Source organism: Mchenga conophoros, linkage group LG7 (assembly GCF_057382185.1).
Source record: "Mchenga conophoros isolate Kocher_MC1m ecotype Shallow Benthic linkage group LG7, M_conophoros_male_GT1.1, whole genome shotgun sequence".
In the NCBI taxonomy this organism is placed as follows: Eukaryota; Metazoa; Chordata; class Actinopteri; order Cichliformes; family Cichlidae; genus Mchenga; species Mchenga conophoros.
This window is the reverse complement of record NC_140532.1, coordinates 58199326-58215028: the sequence shown is the minus strand read 5'-3', so window position 1 is coordinate 58215028 and position 15703 is coordinate 58199326. Positions and strand designations below refer to the sequence as shown.

The following is a 15703-nucleotide window of genomic DNA, read 5'->3' as shown; positions in this document are numbered from 1 at the left end:
CGAGACAAAAGTCTTTGAACTACAGCCAGATGCTGCTTCGTTTACGGGTGTCAGGAATATTTATGTGTTTTTGCGATGCACTCTCACAGCCCTCCTCACTGCTGTCTACTGTCTCACTCACTGAGAGGACAGACGCACGCTCCACTTGACTGTCGCGTCTCTCATCCTCTGTTTTTCACATAATGATATTATCCTATATCCTTGCATGTGATTGGCCACAATATGGAGGGATTGGAGCATAACTGAGCCACTGCGTGAGAGCTGAGCAGCTAAAGGAAATTAAGTGAGGAGCCGGCTCTCATTCAGTGGGAGTCGACTCTTCTGATTGACTACAAAGCACTCTCTAAGCACGGCTCTTAGAGCTGATGCTTTTGCACATGACCGAACGTTACGTTGTGTGTCAAGGATACTGTTGACTCCAAATCTATTACTATTACTATAGTAATACTATAGTACTATTGCAAAAACTGTAATTAGATTACCGTTACTTTCCCGTAGGAATGCTGCGTTACTGCATTACTAAAACCGTGATTTATTTATTTATTTATTTATTTATTTTTTGCGAGAATGTCTCCTGACAGTGACGTAAGCAAGTGCAACGTTCGTGACAACAGCTGTGTGCAGATCAACAATGGATAATATATGGAGTGCGGGAGAGAGTATGAGCATGGAGCGTTTAAAGTGTGGAAGTACTGACCTTTCTTTAAGTTTGATTCCATAAAAAGTGACAAAAACATTAGCGTCCGTTGTGCGTGGGAAGAAAACTTCTTTTTACAGCGAAAAAACCCCTAAACTTCCAAGCAAGCACCGAGTGTGCTACGACGTAATGGGAAACTCACAGAGAAACTCGCGGATTCTTCAACTGACCGCAGCACACCTGCACCAGAGGAAACCTCCGCCTACCCTACTCCTGCTTTACAGGTGAAAATAGAGCAAAAGGACCGCTGAGTCTTTGACTTTATTTATTTTCTGCTGTGTTTTACTTGCGTCTATTTGAAAGAGTGAGTGTAAACACAAAAACTATTTTATTTTATGTGCTGGAATGTGCAGAAAATAGGTTTAAATGTTAAACTAATTTATTCAAGTCAGAGAATGTTGCATATAATTAAATTTTTGCTTGATGCATAAAGTTAAAAGATTAAAACTGATAAAACAAGTTTAAAAAAAGATACTTTTCCATTTGATTACATTTTGTATGATGGATTATGCAGAAAAAGTAGAATTGGGCTGAAAGCTCTATCGCTTTATCACCTCTTCAGGTTGTAAATCGTGTTTTTAAAAAGTAACTAAGTAATTAATTACTTTTGAAAATAAGTAATCAGTAAAGTAACGGGATTACTTTTGGGGGGAAGTAATCAGTAATTAGTTACTGATTACTTTTTTCAAGTAACTTGACCAACACTGGTGAGGAATCTTGGAGACCTTGTAAACCAGGATATGTCCTTTGGTGGGCATGTTAAACGAATATGTAGAACTGATTTTCCTCCATTTGCATAAGCATAAAATGAGAAATATCCTGTCTCATAGTGATGCAGAAAAACTAATTCCTGCATTTATTACTTCTAGGTGGAACTACTGTAATTATTAGTTCTTCTTCTTTGAGCAGATTTCTCCTATACTGGCTTCTCTTCATTGGCTCCCTGTTAAATCCACAATCTAATTTAAACTACTTTCACAACATACAAGGTCCTGAATAAACACTTCATCTTACTAAGACTTTAAAGTACCATATGACCCAATTGGAACATGTGATTGTTAGTCTTTTCTCTGGATTATTGTAGGTTCTTTACATTAAAATATAAAGCAACTTGGGGCAACTGCTATGATTTGGCCTTACAGTGGGGCAAAAAAGTATTTAGTCAGCCACCGATTGTGCAAGTTCTCCCACCTAAAATGATGACAGAGGTCAGTAATTTGCACCAGAGGTACACTTCAACTGTGAGAGACAGAATGTGAAAAAAATAACAAAAATGCAACTCAATACTTTGTAACATAACCTTTGTTGGCAATAACAGAGGTCAAACGTTTACTATAGGTCTTTACCAGGTTTGCACACACAGTAGCTGGTATTTTGGCCCATTCCTCCATGCAGATCTTCTCGAGAGCAGTGATGTTTTGGGGCTGTCGCCGAGCAACACGGACTTTCAACTCCCGCCACAGATTTTCTATGGGGTTGAGGTCTGGAGACTGGCTAGGCCACTCCAGGACTTTCAAATGCTTCTTACGGAGCCACTCCTTTGTTGCCCGGGCGGTGTGTTTTGGATCATTGTCATGTTGGAAGACCCAGCCTCATTTCATCTTCAAAGTTCTCACTGATGGAAGGAGGTTTTGGCTCAAAAGCTCACGATACATGGCCCCATTCATTCTGTCCTTAACACGGATCAGCCGTCCTGTCCCCTTGGCAGAAAAACAGCTCCATAGCATGATGTTTCCACCCCCATGCTTCACAGTAGGTATGGTGTTCTTGGGATGCAACTCAGTATTCTTCTTCCTCCAAACACGACGAGTTGAGTTTATACCAAAAAGTTCTACTTTGGTTTCATCTGACCACATGACATTCTCCCAATCCTCTGCTGTATCATCCATGTGCTCTCTGGCAAACTTCAGACGGGCCTGGACATGCACTGGCTTCAGCAGCGGAACACGTCTGGCACTGCGGGATTTGATTCCCTGCCGTTGTAGTGTGTTACTGATGGTGACCTTTGTTACTTTGGTCCCAGCTCTCTGCAGGTCATTCACCAGGTCCCCCCCGTGTGGTTCTGTGATCTTTGCTTGATGAGATCTTGGGTGGAGCCCCAGATCGAGGGAGATTATCAGTGGTCTTGTATGTCTTCCATTTTCTTATGATTGCTCCCACAGTTGATTTTTTTCACACCAAGCTGCTTGCCTATTGTAGATTCACTCTTCCCAGTCTGGTGCAGGTCTACAATACTTTTCCTGGTGTCCTTCGAAAGCTCTTTGGTCTTGGCCATGGCGGAGTTTGGAGTCTGACTGTTTGAGGCTGTGGACAGGTGTCTTTTATACAGATGATGAGTTCAAACAGGTGCCATTCATACAGGTAACGAGTGGGGGACAGAAAAGCTTCTTACAGAAGACGTTACAGGTCTGTGAGAGCCAGAGATTTTCCATGTTTGAGGTGACCAAATACTTATTTTCCACCCTAATTTACGAATAAATTCTTTACAAATCCTACCATGTGAATTCATGGATTTTTTTTCACATTCTGTCTCTCACAGTTGAAGTGTACCTCTGGTGCAAATTACTGACCTCTGTCATCATTTTTAGTGGGGGAACTTGCACAATCGGTGGCTGACTAAATACTTTTTTGCCCCACTGTATATGATATATTGAATTAAAATGTATTCTTGCGTCACAATTTGCAGACAGTCTAAAGATCTACAGAGCAAAACTAAAACTGAAGCACAATGTCTTAATTACTGAAAGATATAGACTAATCCAGCTTGAAATGTAATGCTAATGGCTGTTTTGCCTTCTTTGTTTCAGTTCATTATTGGAGAAGATGGGGCATTTGGTAACAACGTCTCGCATAGTTGTGCAGATGGTACAATTGGTATGACCTTGACTGATTATGTTTCAGCATCCATGTAAGTATACATTTAAAATGCAGTGTTCTATAGTTTAGTTTTGTTGTTTGGTCTGTTAACAAAAGCTCAAATATGAGGCAAGGTGACTTCTAAAAATACATTATTCTTACCCTAACACAGACAAGTGTATTTCTTTTCCATTAAATTTATAAGACACAAGGATAGACTGATCCTTGTGCTTGGGGCTTGGACATGGAGGCAACAGCCTAAGGAGAGAACTTTCAGAGAAAGCTCATTTCCACTGCTTGTAAAGGCAAACTCATTCTTTCCGCCAATTCATTGACCATAAGTGAGCATGGGGACGTAGCTTGATCAACAACTTAATCAACAGCTTCCCTTTTACCCTCAGCTAACTTCACCACAATGTAGTGGTACAACATCCACATCATTACAGAGCCGGCAAAAGTCCCATGAACAGCTCACTCCTGAACAGGATATTGAGATGAGTTCTACGTAAGCTTTTCCGGTTGAGTGAACGCTGGCGCGACTGGCTGCCGCTACTCACCGGCCGCCACTCACCACTATCGCTAACGTTAACGCTACTGGACTCTGGACTTCTGGACTTTTGTCCTACTCCTGTTTCTAAGGCCCACCGGTGTCCCTACCCGGCTGTTCCTGTCCATGATGTGGCCTTTCAGGATCTATGTACTCTCAGTGTGGGTCTGGATCCTTATGTCATCGATCTACCGACTCGGCACTGGACTTCATCAATATACAGCTGATGAGCTCCTCTGCCTCCGCTTCTCTTTAGCTGCTCCGCCGTTGGCTGCTCTTCATTTCCACACGGACATTGCCTTCCTCCCTCGTCGAAAGTACGTACATCGAGGCTCCCGTCGGTATTTCCATCAGGATAATTCCAAACCAATTCAGTCCTTCTGGTCCACCTCTGGTCGCTCTCAACGGAACCCCTGCAGGTCTATTGACCGCAATGTTCTGACTGGTCTGCCTAGGTCGGCTAACACTCTCATCCAGTCCGACAGTATTTCTGTCAACTTCGGCCTGCTTAATATCCGTTCGCTTACGAACAAAGGACATCTCATCCAGGATCTCCTAACAGACCGTAAGTTTGACTTTTTCTGCTTGACTGAGACATGGCAACAGCCCAATGACTTTTCGCAACTCAACGACTCCACCCCCCCGGGGTTTGTTTACACCTGCCAACCTCGCGAGTCCGGCCGTGGTGGTGGCCTCGCGATAATCTATCGCGAGAACTGGAAAGTCTCGCCGCTGTCCGCCCCTACGTACAGTTCCTTTGAATCTGTTGTTTGTCAACTTTCAGGACCTACCCCAACTGTAATAGCTGTCATCTACCGCCCCCCAAAATTTAATTCTGTTTTTATCAGTGACTTTGGCGATCTGCTGACCAATCTAGCTACTGTCTCCCCTAATATAATATTGCTGGGTGACTTTAACGTTCACGTGGATAACTGCGACCATCCTCTTACCAAGGACCTTCTATCCTGCCTTGATAGCTTCAGCCTTAAACAATACATAAACTTCCCTACCCACATTAAGGGCCACACTTTGGACCTAGTCTGCTGTTCTGGACTTACCCCCTCCATCTGTACAGCTGACGAACTGCTAATTTCGGACCATCTACTTCTCTCCTTTAATGTTCACATGACCCTCTCTGTAATTAACAATCCCCGTATGATCTCTTTCCGGAATATCAAGAATATAAATCTTGATATCCTTTCCTCTGCTTTTTCTAGCTGCTTGTCTTCTAACAACTTAGCTATTCAAGAGGACCTGGTACTTTTTTATAATCATAGCCTTAGTAGTATTTTAAATTCCCTGGCTCCACAAAAAACCAGAACTGTACTTTTTTCTCGCTCTGCACCCTGGTACACCCCTGAACTCCGGCTACTGAAAGCTAAAGGCCGACAGCTTGAACGTCTCTATAAGAAAACTGGCCTTACTATTCATAAGGATATGTTTAATAACCACATTCTGTTTTACCAGGAATGTATTAGTCAAACCAAATCTGCTTATTACTCTGCTATTGTCTGCTCAAGTGAGAACTCTACCAAGACCCTTTTCTCACTATTCAACTCTTTTAACAGGCCACCTGATTTTCTCCCTGCTCATCTCTATTCATCTAACTTCTGTGATGCTCTAATGCTATTCTTTATTGATAAAATTCATAAAATACACTTAGACCTGGACCCTAATGCTCAATGTAGCTTCTCTGTCCTAACTTCTCCCCCTTCTCACTTCCTCTCTGTTTTTCAACTTCCATCCTTAGCTGATATTGCTGATCTCATCCATAAATCAAAGCCTTCTACCTGCCAGCTCGATCCTATCCCCACTGTCCTCGTCAAAGCCTGCTTACTCCTTCTCCTTCCCCTCATATCTGCTATTATTCACTCTTCACTCACCACTGGAACTGTTCCTGCTTCCTTCAAAGTTGCTGCTATTACCCCAATTCTGAAAAAAACTGGTCTAGATCCCAACAACTTTAATAATTTTCGTCCTATCTCCAATCTACCATTTCTCTCAAAAATCCTTGAAAAAATAGTTGCTTCACAAGTCCATCTTCACCTAACTGATAATAACCTTTACGAACAGTTCCAGTCTGGCTTTCGTCCTCTACATAGCACTGAAACTGCTCTTATAAAAATAACAAACGACCTTCTTATAGCAGCTGATTCTGGTCTCCTCTCCATCCTTATCCTTCTTGATCTGAGTGCAGCTTTTGACACCATCTCTCATCCCATTCTCCTTAGCAGATTAGCTTCTATTGGTCTCTCTCACACTCCACTAGCCTGGTTTAAATCATACCTATCTGACCGCACTCAGTTCATTCAATTAAAATCCTTCACTTCTCAGCTTTCTCCTTTATCCACTGGGGTGCCCCAGGGATCTGTCCTCGGGCCCCTTCTTTTCATCATCTACCTTCTTCCACTCGGACATATTTTTCGTAAATATAATATTCAGTTCCACTGCTACGCCGATGACACCCAGCTCTATCTCTCTACCAAACCTGACTCTACTCTTCCTCCACCCTCCCTCATCCTCTGTCTAGCTGAACTTAATTCTTGGTTCTCCTCCAACTCTCTTAAACTCAACAGCAATAAATCGGAACTTCTTCTGGTTGGCACTAAACGACTGCTATCCAGAATTAACAATTTCTCTCTCACCATCAATAACTCGCTGGTCCCTATCTCTCCCTCTGTGAAAAGCTTGGGTGTCATTCTCAATAGCACATTATCCTTTAACTCACATATCAATAATATTACACGTGCAGCATATTTCCAACTCCGTAACATTAATCGCCTCCGCCCCTTCCTCACACCTCACGCCACTGCCATTCTCATCCATAATCTTGTTATCTCTAGAATTGACTACTGCAACTCATTATTTGGCCTTACACAAAAATCTATCAACAAGCTCCAACGTGTCCAGAACTCTGCTGCCCGTATTATTACTAGGACTTCTTCTACCCACCACATCTCCCCAATCCTGAAGCAACTTCACTGGCTCCCGGTCAAATTTCGCATCCATTTTAAAATAATTCTGTATACATTCAAGGCTATTCATTCTCTCTCTCCACCGTACCTCTCTGACTTATTACAGATGAAGCTCCCATCCCGCTGCCTCAGATCTTCATCTTCTCTTTCTCTCTCTGTTCCCTCTGCTCGTCTGATCACAATGGGAGGGAGGGCCTTTAGCTGCTCTGCCCCTCGACTTTGGAATTCCCTACCCCCGGACCTCAGAAATATTAGTTCATTCTCTCTTTTTAAGTCCACCCTCAAAACTCATCTGTTTAAAATTGCCTATTCTTAAATTTCTGTATGTTTTAACTTTTATCTTCTATTTTTACCATTGTGTATATTTCCAGTTTTTATCTGTTGTACAGTGTCCTTGGGTGCTTTGAAAGGTGCTATTTAAATAAAATGTATTATTATTATTATTATTATTATTATTATTACTGGAGGTAGGAATTAAAGATCTCCTGGACCAGGGGGGCTTCTCCCAGATCATCCCAGTGGACCTTTACACATTTAGGCATGCCAACCCTGTTCAGCATCCTCCCCACCACCTCATCAACTCACCACAAGGTGATGCTTAGTTGACCGCTCAGCCCGAGTGTCCAGACCATACAGCCACAGACAGGGCTGGACTGGGACAAAAAATCAGCCCGGGTATTTTGACTAGAGACCGGCCCACCAGGTATTATAGGAAAAACCATAAAGCCTTTGAATGAAAACAAACGTCGTTGTGACAGTGATGTACACTGTCTTGTTGGTACATATGTATCAATCTAATAAACTTAAACCTACACCATCCTCCCTATTCTGGTATTCTAAACAGTACTTAGCCGAAACCCAAAGACTGCTTGGTTGAGTTAACTTCCTGAACTATCTACAACATATGGTGGAAACCTGAAATTAAGACAGAGAAGACTAGAAGTAAGACATGACTATTACTGAATATTAAAAATAATAAATGACAGATTTAGCGATATTTTCATAAACTATTTATTTACCACATCAATAAACGGCATGGCAGGGCAAAATATTTTTTCTAACATGGCAACCTTTTAAAAGTGAAAGGAGACAGAAAGACAGGTGAGAAAGAATAAAACTAAACTGACTTTTTGAAGGCATTTTACACAAAGTACTAGTACAGTATCTAGAAAATGTGGGGAAAATACTGGCATCATGTACAGTAATTTCTTCTGAAGAAATTATGTTGGGACTCTGAAAAGAACTTACTATGTACAATAATGGATTTCTATAAATTTGACATCAGATGAAAACATTGGTTGTAAGATTCAGATAATTATTTGTTAAAAGCTAGAAATTTTAAATGAGAATAAGAAAGAAAAGTATTTCTTTGTGCCCCCCTTTCCCTGTTAATGCCCTACCTGGCCCCCTGGCAAAACTTTGCTAGACCCGCCCCTGCACAGTTACCAGCTGTCAGCTACATAGAAAAGGTGTAAGTTGTCTCTCAGAATCAGTTCATAGCTTCCCTTCAACCCATTCATGTCACCTAAAAGGTAAACCTGTTTCTCCATCACCTGTTCAGCTCTGATGATTCAGTAAGGACCTCTCCTGGTTTCATCTTCATGTTTCCCTCTCACCAGATAACCAAACCGATATCATGACCAGCACTTTTTACAGCTGTAGCTCCAGCAAACCTCAGCTGATACTAGAAAGTAATATTAAATAAATTCTAACAACAGCTGATCAAGTTTAAAGGCACTTCTGCTGTTGAACACGACCTCAGCTAGTTTCCTCTTTCTGGCGCAAAGCAGGAGATAAACAAGCAAGAGAGACGGGACTTGCGGCAGAAACGCCGATCAGCTGATCATTGATCAGTTTTGTGATTGAAGTAGCAACAGGGGGGGATGAGAGAAGAGGCAGCTGACAGCGTAAAGACACAGAATAACTCCAGCTTTTTGTCTTTTTTTTTTTTTCTTTTTATTGTAGCTGAAGTACGGGACAAATCGCGTTTATTTTCAGCTCAATACGAAACGTGTAATATTAACTCTGAATACCAGAGGATTCTGTTTTTTACGGGTTGGTAGGCAACTCTACTAACTAACCATATGAATAAAATAAAGTTCACCAGTAACATAATAGCACCCACCCAACTCTATAGAAAGTCCGTCATGCTAGCTAGTACACAGTACCAGTTATTGTAACTGACTGTAAAAAGTTAACAGAACGAAAATAAACTCCACCTAAACTTGGTTTATATCTGACCCAGATAGACTGCAGGTCATAACTTCTTACCTGAAGCTCATCTCACCAGACAGTCGGATTGGCGGCTGCTTTGGGTCTCGCCACCTCCGCCTCCCCTTTCCCCCATCCACCTGCTGGCCTCCATCACTTGCTAATTTTACTGAATCTGTGAAAGCTCCACCATAGCCACTACCAAACAATTGCGTTATTTTTACACGTCTGCCAGCATCTGTCCAATCCACCACCTTTCATCACCCTGTGATGTCTTGGTGCCACATTTTCTCATGAAGACCCTTATGTTTGAACATGTTATGGACAGACTGATCTTAATCTGAGTGTGGTCAGATTCAGATCAGGCAGGCCATTCCTCTAATCACACCCCTCCAGGTCTTGCTGTCATTGCCCACATTATTATTGAAGTCTCCCCATAGGACAAAGTTGCTTGGTGGTGTACTCTCTAGCACCCCACCTAACAACTTCGACAATGCTGGCTACTCTGAACTGTCTTTTGGCACATAAGGACAGACAACAGTCTGTTTTCTGGCCCAGAAGTGCAGGGAAGCAACAATCTATGAAACCCATGCCAAAGGATGGATTCACCAGCTACTTCAGTCTGCATGTCAAATTATCCATGTACAACTATTGGAATTTGATTGTGTGCACAAATTTTAGACAAAAAGCTTAGGCGTTGTCAATTTGTGGAACCAGAACCTCAATCCAAGAAGGCTTGCCCAGTTTTGAATGCCACTTTCCGGAAGCTCTTCTACCAGCCACTCCTGTTCTGGCAGCTCCCTTCTAGATCACTGCTCTTGGACTATAACTGGGTTTGGTTTTGTAGCCTAGACATTAAGCCCTAGGGATCTGTTACTATAAAAATGGTGGTCTAACCTGTTAGAGCTATTTATACTAATGTGGATTAATACTCAGGTTTTTATCTTTAATGTTTAACAAAGGGTTTAAAAAAAGTGTTCTTGGGGATGGGATCTCTTTCAATGCTGGCTTTCTTGACATTATAAAAAAAAGTGTCTTTGGAGATGCTTGAGGCTTTGAGTGCTCAGGGTAACAAAGCGCTATGAAAGTAAAAGTCCAGTTACTGTGGTTTCAATCTGGAGTTGCCCAATCTAGAGACAGCACTAACTCCAGCTTTCCCACCAGAGAGCTGACATTCAATGTGCCAATAGCCAACTTAAAGAGCCTGCCAGGGCCTGTGCCTCTGACTGCCACCCAAAACACACTAGAATGCTTCCTGTGGGTGGAAAGCCCATCTGTGACTTCATACTTTTTTCTTTTTTTTTTCTCCTTAAGCTTTCAACACACTTGCAAAAAGTCTCTTGATAGAAATGTCCATTGACATAAGAGATTGTTTTACCTGTGCTGGCTTTTTTCTGCCCCTCAGTAGCATTCCCTGTTTGTCATTTGTTTTGTTTTTTTTCTCCTTTTTGGAAACAGCAAGAAACTAGAGATCATAGAGTCTCCCACGGTGCCTTTGCCCACACCTCAGAAACTACACTTCAACATCACAGCTGACATCAAAAAAGCAATTGAGGAGGCCAAACAAAGCATTGATAAGTGAGTACAAAAGCTACTGCTCAAGTTTTAGTTGCATAGCCCCACTGAAAACAAAAATCCATCCCCAGAGGAAAAACCCAAATAAACACGACTAAGGGTGTTTTCACACCTATAGTTCATTTAGTTCAAATCAGTAAATGAGTTTGTAAACTCTCGTGGTTTGGGTTGTTTTCATACAGAGAATAATCAAAGTATACTTCAAGCGCAGCAAAATGCGTCGCGTTCAGTTCATTGGCCAGATGTGTCTGGGGCAGAAGCAACAAAAGTAAACATCTGAAGAAGGTGCTGTAATCCTGGACTATTGGAGAACAGAGAATTTCCATTCATTTCACAGCTAGTTGTAAGCCCCTGCAGACCTTTGCACATCCATAGTACTTTGCTACAATGAGAATGCAAATTGTATGTTGCTATGGGAAGTTTTTAGCTCAAACTTGAAATGTACACCTTTTAAAGTTTAGATTGGTCGGATCCACACCAGAGTGTGATCAAATGTTCACACATGCACAAATGAGTTTGATTTTAAATGGACTAAACAGACTAAACTTTGCTTCAAAGTAACTATCAATGGAGCACAACTTTAAAACTAAAAGGTTTATAAATGAGCCCCCAGCTATAGACAGAGGCTCATTGAAATGGAAAACCCTCTGTGGGCCATAATGTCATGAGGCCTCTGAGGAGGAAGAAAATAACCCCAGGTTTCTTTTCAACACTGTAGCTAGGCTGAGAGAGTCTGAAAAGAAATTTTTGATTCATATAATTTTAACCATTTAAAATAAATAAATAACCATCCCTCAGATGTTACTTTATGTATAGGGTTCATTACTTTTTTTTTTTTCTCTATCCAAGCAACAAACATGACTGAGAGTGGACTCTCCTCTGTGCCTGTCCTGCTAGACCTCCGTGCAGCATTCGATATTACTGTAACATTTTATTACAGAGTTGAGCATGCCGTAGGAATTAAAGATGATGCACTGCAGTGGTTAGAACCATATCTGATGTCCATGTAAATGGGGAGTCTTCCTTACACACTAAGGTTAATTTATAGTGTTCCAGATAAATCTGTTCTGGGACCGCTTCTGTTTCACATTATACATGCTGTCCTTAGGCAGTGACATAAAAAAAAAAAACGGCATATTGGCTTATCTTTAGCTCTGTTAAATCCAGTATCCAAGTTAAAATCCTGCTCATACAAGTTCTTGAATATTCAGGCTCCATCTTAATCTTAATGACCTTATGGTACTGTATCACCCCATTAGCACTTGTTACTCTCAGAGTGCAGACTTACTCGTTTTCTAGGATATTTAAAAGTAGAATGTGAGGCAGAGCCTTCAGCTTTCAGGCCCCCTTTCTGTGGAACCAGCTTCCAGTTTGTATTCAGGAGACAGAAACCATCTTTACTTTTAAGATTAAGATTAGGCTTAAAGCTTTCCTGTTTGATAAAGCATACAGGTAGGACTAGATCAGGTGACCCTGAATCTTTCTTTAGTTACACTGAAATAGGTGTAGGTTGCTGGGGCTTCCCATGATGCACTGATGTGAGTAAGGAAGACACTTTTCATTCTGCATTTGATCATTAGTTACTGTTTTATACATTGTGTGTTGTCCTGCCTCCCTTCATTGGTGCCACCTCTCCCAGTGTCCTGATTCTGAAAAGAGAAATTGCAGTGCAAAACTCCATAGTTCATTACCTCCATTCTCCATACTTAACAAGGCATATATACATATTTTAATAGCAATACTTATAACAGGAGCATGCAATACACAAACACATCTGTTATCCTATCCTCTTCACAACAGAATCGTCCAAGACCTGGATTTCAGTATTCTCTCATTCAGCCACTATGGGAAAAACTTTCTAAAAGCAAACAAGATGAGTCCTGATCCTTTCATACAGATGGCTATACAGCTGGCCTACTACAGGTGAGTAATCTAAACCTTATGGAGATGTTTCTGTAGGCTGACTTTTTCTTGACCAAGTTAAGATGGAACAGACAATCCTAAACTCATTAACCGTAACAACCTGGGTTCACACTCATACAAAATGCTGTAGTCACAGATTTAACAAATTTTTTTTCCTGCATAGACCTAATTGAGAGCAAAGCTTATTTAACATTCACATAAAATGTTGATCCTTATCAAAAGCACATGTATTTCTTTGTTAATCTATATGCCTAAACTTTATAGCCTGCTTAGTAATTAGATTGTTGCCAGCTGACCCTTCTGAAGGGCCTGACGCAAGATTTTCATTACAACTGTTAAGCTGTAATGAAGTCATTTGTATGAGACTGGTGATGGTTGCAATTCTCAATTTAGAGAAGGTTTGGGCTGCACCAACAAAATGTTGAAGTTTTAAACTTGTCTGTTTATTAACCATGCATTGTAAAGATAAAGAATAAAAAAACAAATATTGTAGTGTGACTAGAACATAGCTTTGACTTGCACATCATTGACTTCTCTTATATTTTGTTTTTACACAGTATCCCAACATTTTTGGAATTGGGGTTTCATTTTGGAACACAGGTTGTTTAAAATATTTTTCTCCAATCTCTTGGCAGGGTGCACCGGCAGCACTGTGCATCTTATGAAGCTGCCTCAATGCGACTGTTCAGGCAGGGACGTGTAGGTGAAATCCCCTCAACTTCAAGTGCCTCAGTTGCCTTTGTCGTGGCTTTTAATGACCCAAACAAGAAGGTATGGGGAGGGTGTGTGTGTGCAGGTATTTCACTCTAGGATTGTGGGTAGAGTTATTTTTCTTTGACACTGACATAATTTTCTGTGGCACTGAGTTTTATATTCAGAGTTCACAATACATCTGCTGTGGATGATTGCATTATGACTAATCAAATCAATCCCCATGAAGAATCTGAATGGGATTTTTTTTTTTTTACCTGCAGAACACTCTGTTCTGTTGCCTACTTTTCTTTGGTGTCACTTCAGTATTTGAAGTAAGCTGACAGTTTCACTTATTTGCATGTTGCTGGTATGTAATGCTTTAGATTACAAACTTCTGTCATAAACACTACCTTGTTACAAGTGATGAATTGTAACTTGTAATCTTGTTGTACAGAACACAGAGAAAGTGGATCTTTTGAGGAAAGCTATAGAAGTGCACAAGTGGAACACTAGCATGGTGAGTTTTAATGACAAAACTGCTCAGTGCTTCAGTTTAGTGGCAGTCTGTTCCTGTTAAATGGGACAACAAAATGTTAACATTAACACGCACCACACTACAGTAAAAATCAGCTTACAAACTTTGCACCTCTAAATCCAGGCTGGGTAAACACAACGCCACTAACAAGCTCTGTATTTACATATCTTTCAGCTGTATTTAAAAATAACAACATTGTTGAGAGTGATGGAAGTCACACTGTTAGTCTGTATGAGCAGCTGTGTAGACTACAGAATGAGCAGTGCTGTTCCTATTGGCTGTTCCCATCACTCAGATCCTTTCCTGAAAGGGGCAGTGCAGCAGCCAGGTTGATTTAAAGCGACAGACACTGAAACAGATGATTGTTGCAGACATGGTACAAAAAATGCTGTCTGATATTTCTGGGAAACTTCAAATATGCTATAAATGTAAATTATGGGGACATGTGACACTCACATTAATATGACATCAATTGGCAATGAATAAAAGTGTAAAGTTTAAGACTCCTGTAAAGATACTGAACTCTACTCCACACTGATACCAACAAGGTAATAAATGCAGGAAAGAACGGCAAAGATGTCATACTGATAGGCAGCAACAACTGCTCTTCTAAAATTATTTGATGGCCTTTCTCTTTAGTGCTGAATGCTCCAAGAGCAGAAAACTGACATTTTAAAAAAATAAAACACCTTAAAAATCCCCACACTGCTTCTTTGTTTTGGCTTAGTTTTTCTGTAGTTTGTTAGGTAAATACAATCTCTGATAATCTAGAATTATGACTAGATTGTAGTCTTCTCTATACAGCCATGGTAAAAACAAAGGATGGGTAACCTAAATAAATGGAGACTGTATAATTACAGAAAGTCTACGTTATCCCTTGTGTATCTGTAAGTCTGCTTGCATCTACTTGAATCTGAGACCAGATGACCTTTTTCTTCAAAATGAAACTTTTCATCAAAATGTACCACCTGCATATGGGCCTAGGCAATGGACTTCAAAGAGGTATATCAGGAATGGCTACTTAGCTCTACATGTCCATGTTAGTATAATCTAGGCTTAAGAAGATGACCATAGGATATAAAACTATGGGGTACAAAAAACCCATGCAAACATGGATAAAAGAATCGGACTTTTTTGTTGCTGTTGTGCTGAAACTGTCTGAAAAATGCTGTGTAAGCACTCTACAGGTCATGTTTAGTCCTGTGCAAACATTGTGAGTTGTCTTCTTTGTAATAGGAAATTAGTGGACAGACAGTCTTTGGGCACTTCCTGGGTCTACAGCACCAAGCAACTGAGAAAAATATTCCCATGCCGGACATCTTCACAGACGCCTCCTTTGATAGAGTTTTTGACTATCGACTTGCTACAAGTCAGGTGAGGAGCACAGCTGAAATTGAGCTGACAAAGTCTTAATAGTATTATATTACTAGAGACATAATCAAACTTCTGTCTGCCGCAAAAAATGGTTAATGTTTCTCCAATTGGTATCTTTCCAAACTGATGAGGAAGGGACTCATTTATATTCTTTTGTTTAAATATTATTTTTGTTTTCAGCCTCAACTGATAGTTATGATGAACACAACACATCTATTAAGATCAAGGACACTCTTAGGCTATATGACATGGTATTAGCTGTGTTGCTAATGAGGTTTCAATCATTCTCACAAAGTGCATATCAAACAACTATATTG

General features: G+C 40.7%; 1 protein-coding gene across 1 annotated transcript in view; it reads left to right on the top strand.

Moving 5' to 3' along the window:
- Positions 1-15703, top strand: part of LOC146571296 (carnitine O-acetyltransferase-like) — a 32052-nt gene that overhangs the window by 15058 nt on the left and 1291 nt on the right. Inside the window, exons 8-13 of the mRNA XM_085280447.1 lie at positions 3505-3605; positions 10745-10864; positions 12662-12784; positions 13420-13555; positions 13932-13994; positions 15249-15386. Coding sequence (XP_085136573.1) covers positions 3505-3605; positions 10745-10864; positions 12662-12784; positions 13420-13555; positions 13932-13994; positions 15249-15386 — 681 coding nt within the window. The remainder of the gene's footprint in view (positions 1-3504; positions 3606-10744; positions 10865-12661; positions 12785-13419; positions 13556-13931; positions 13995-15248; positions 15387-15703) is intronic.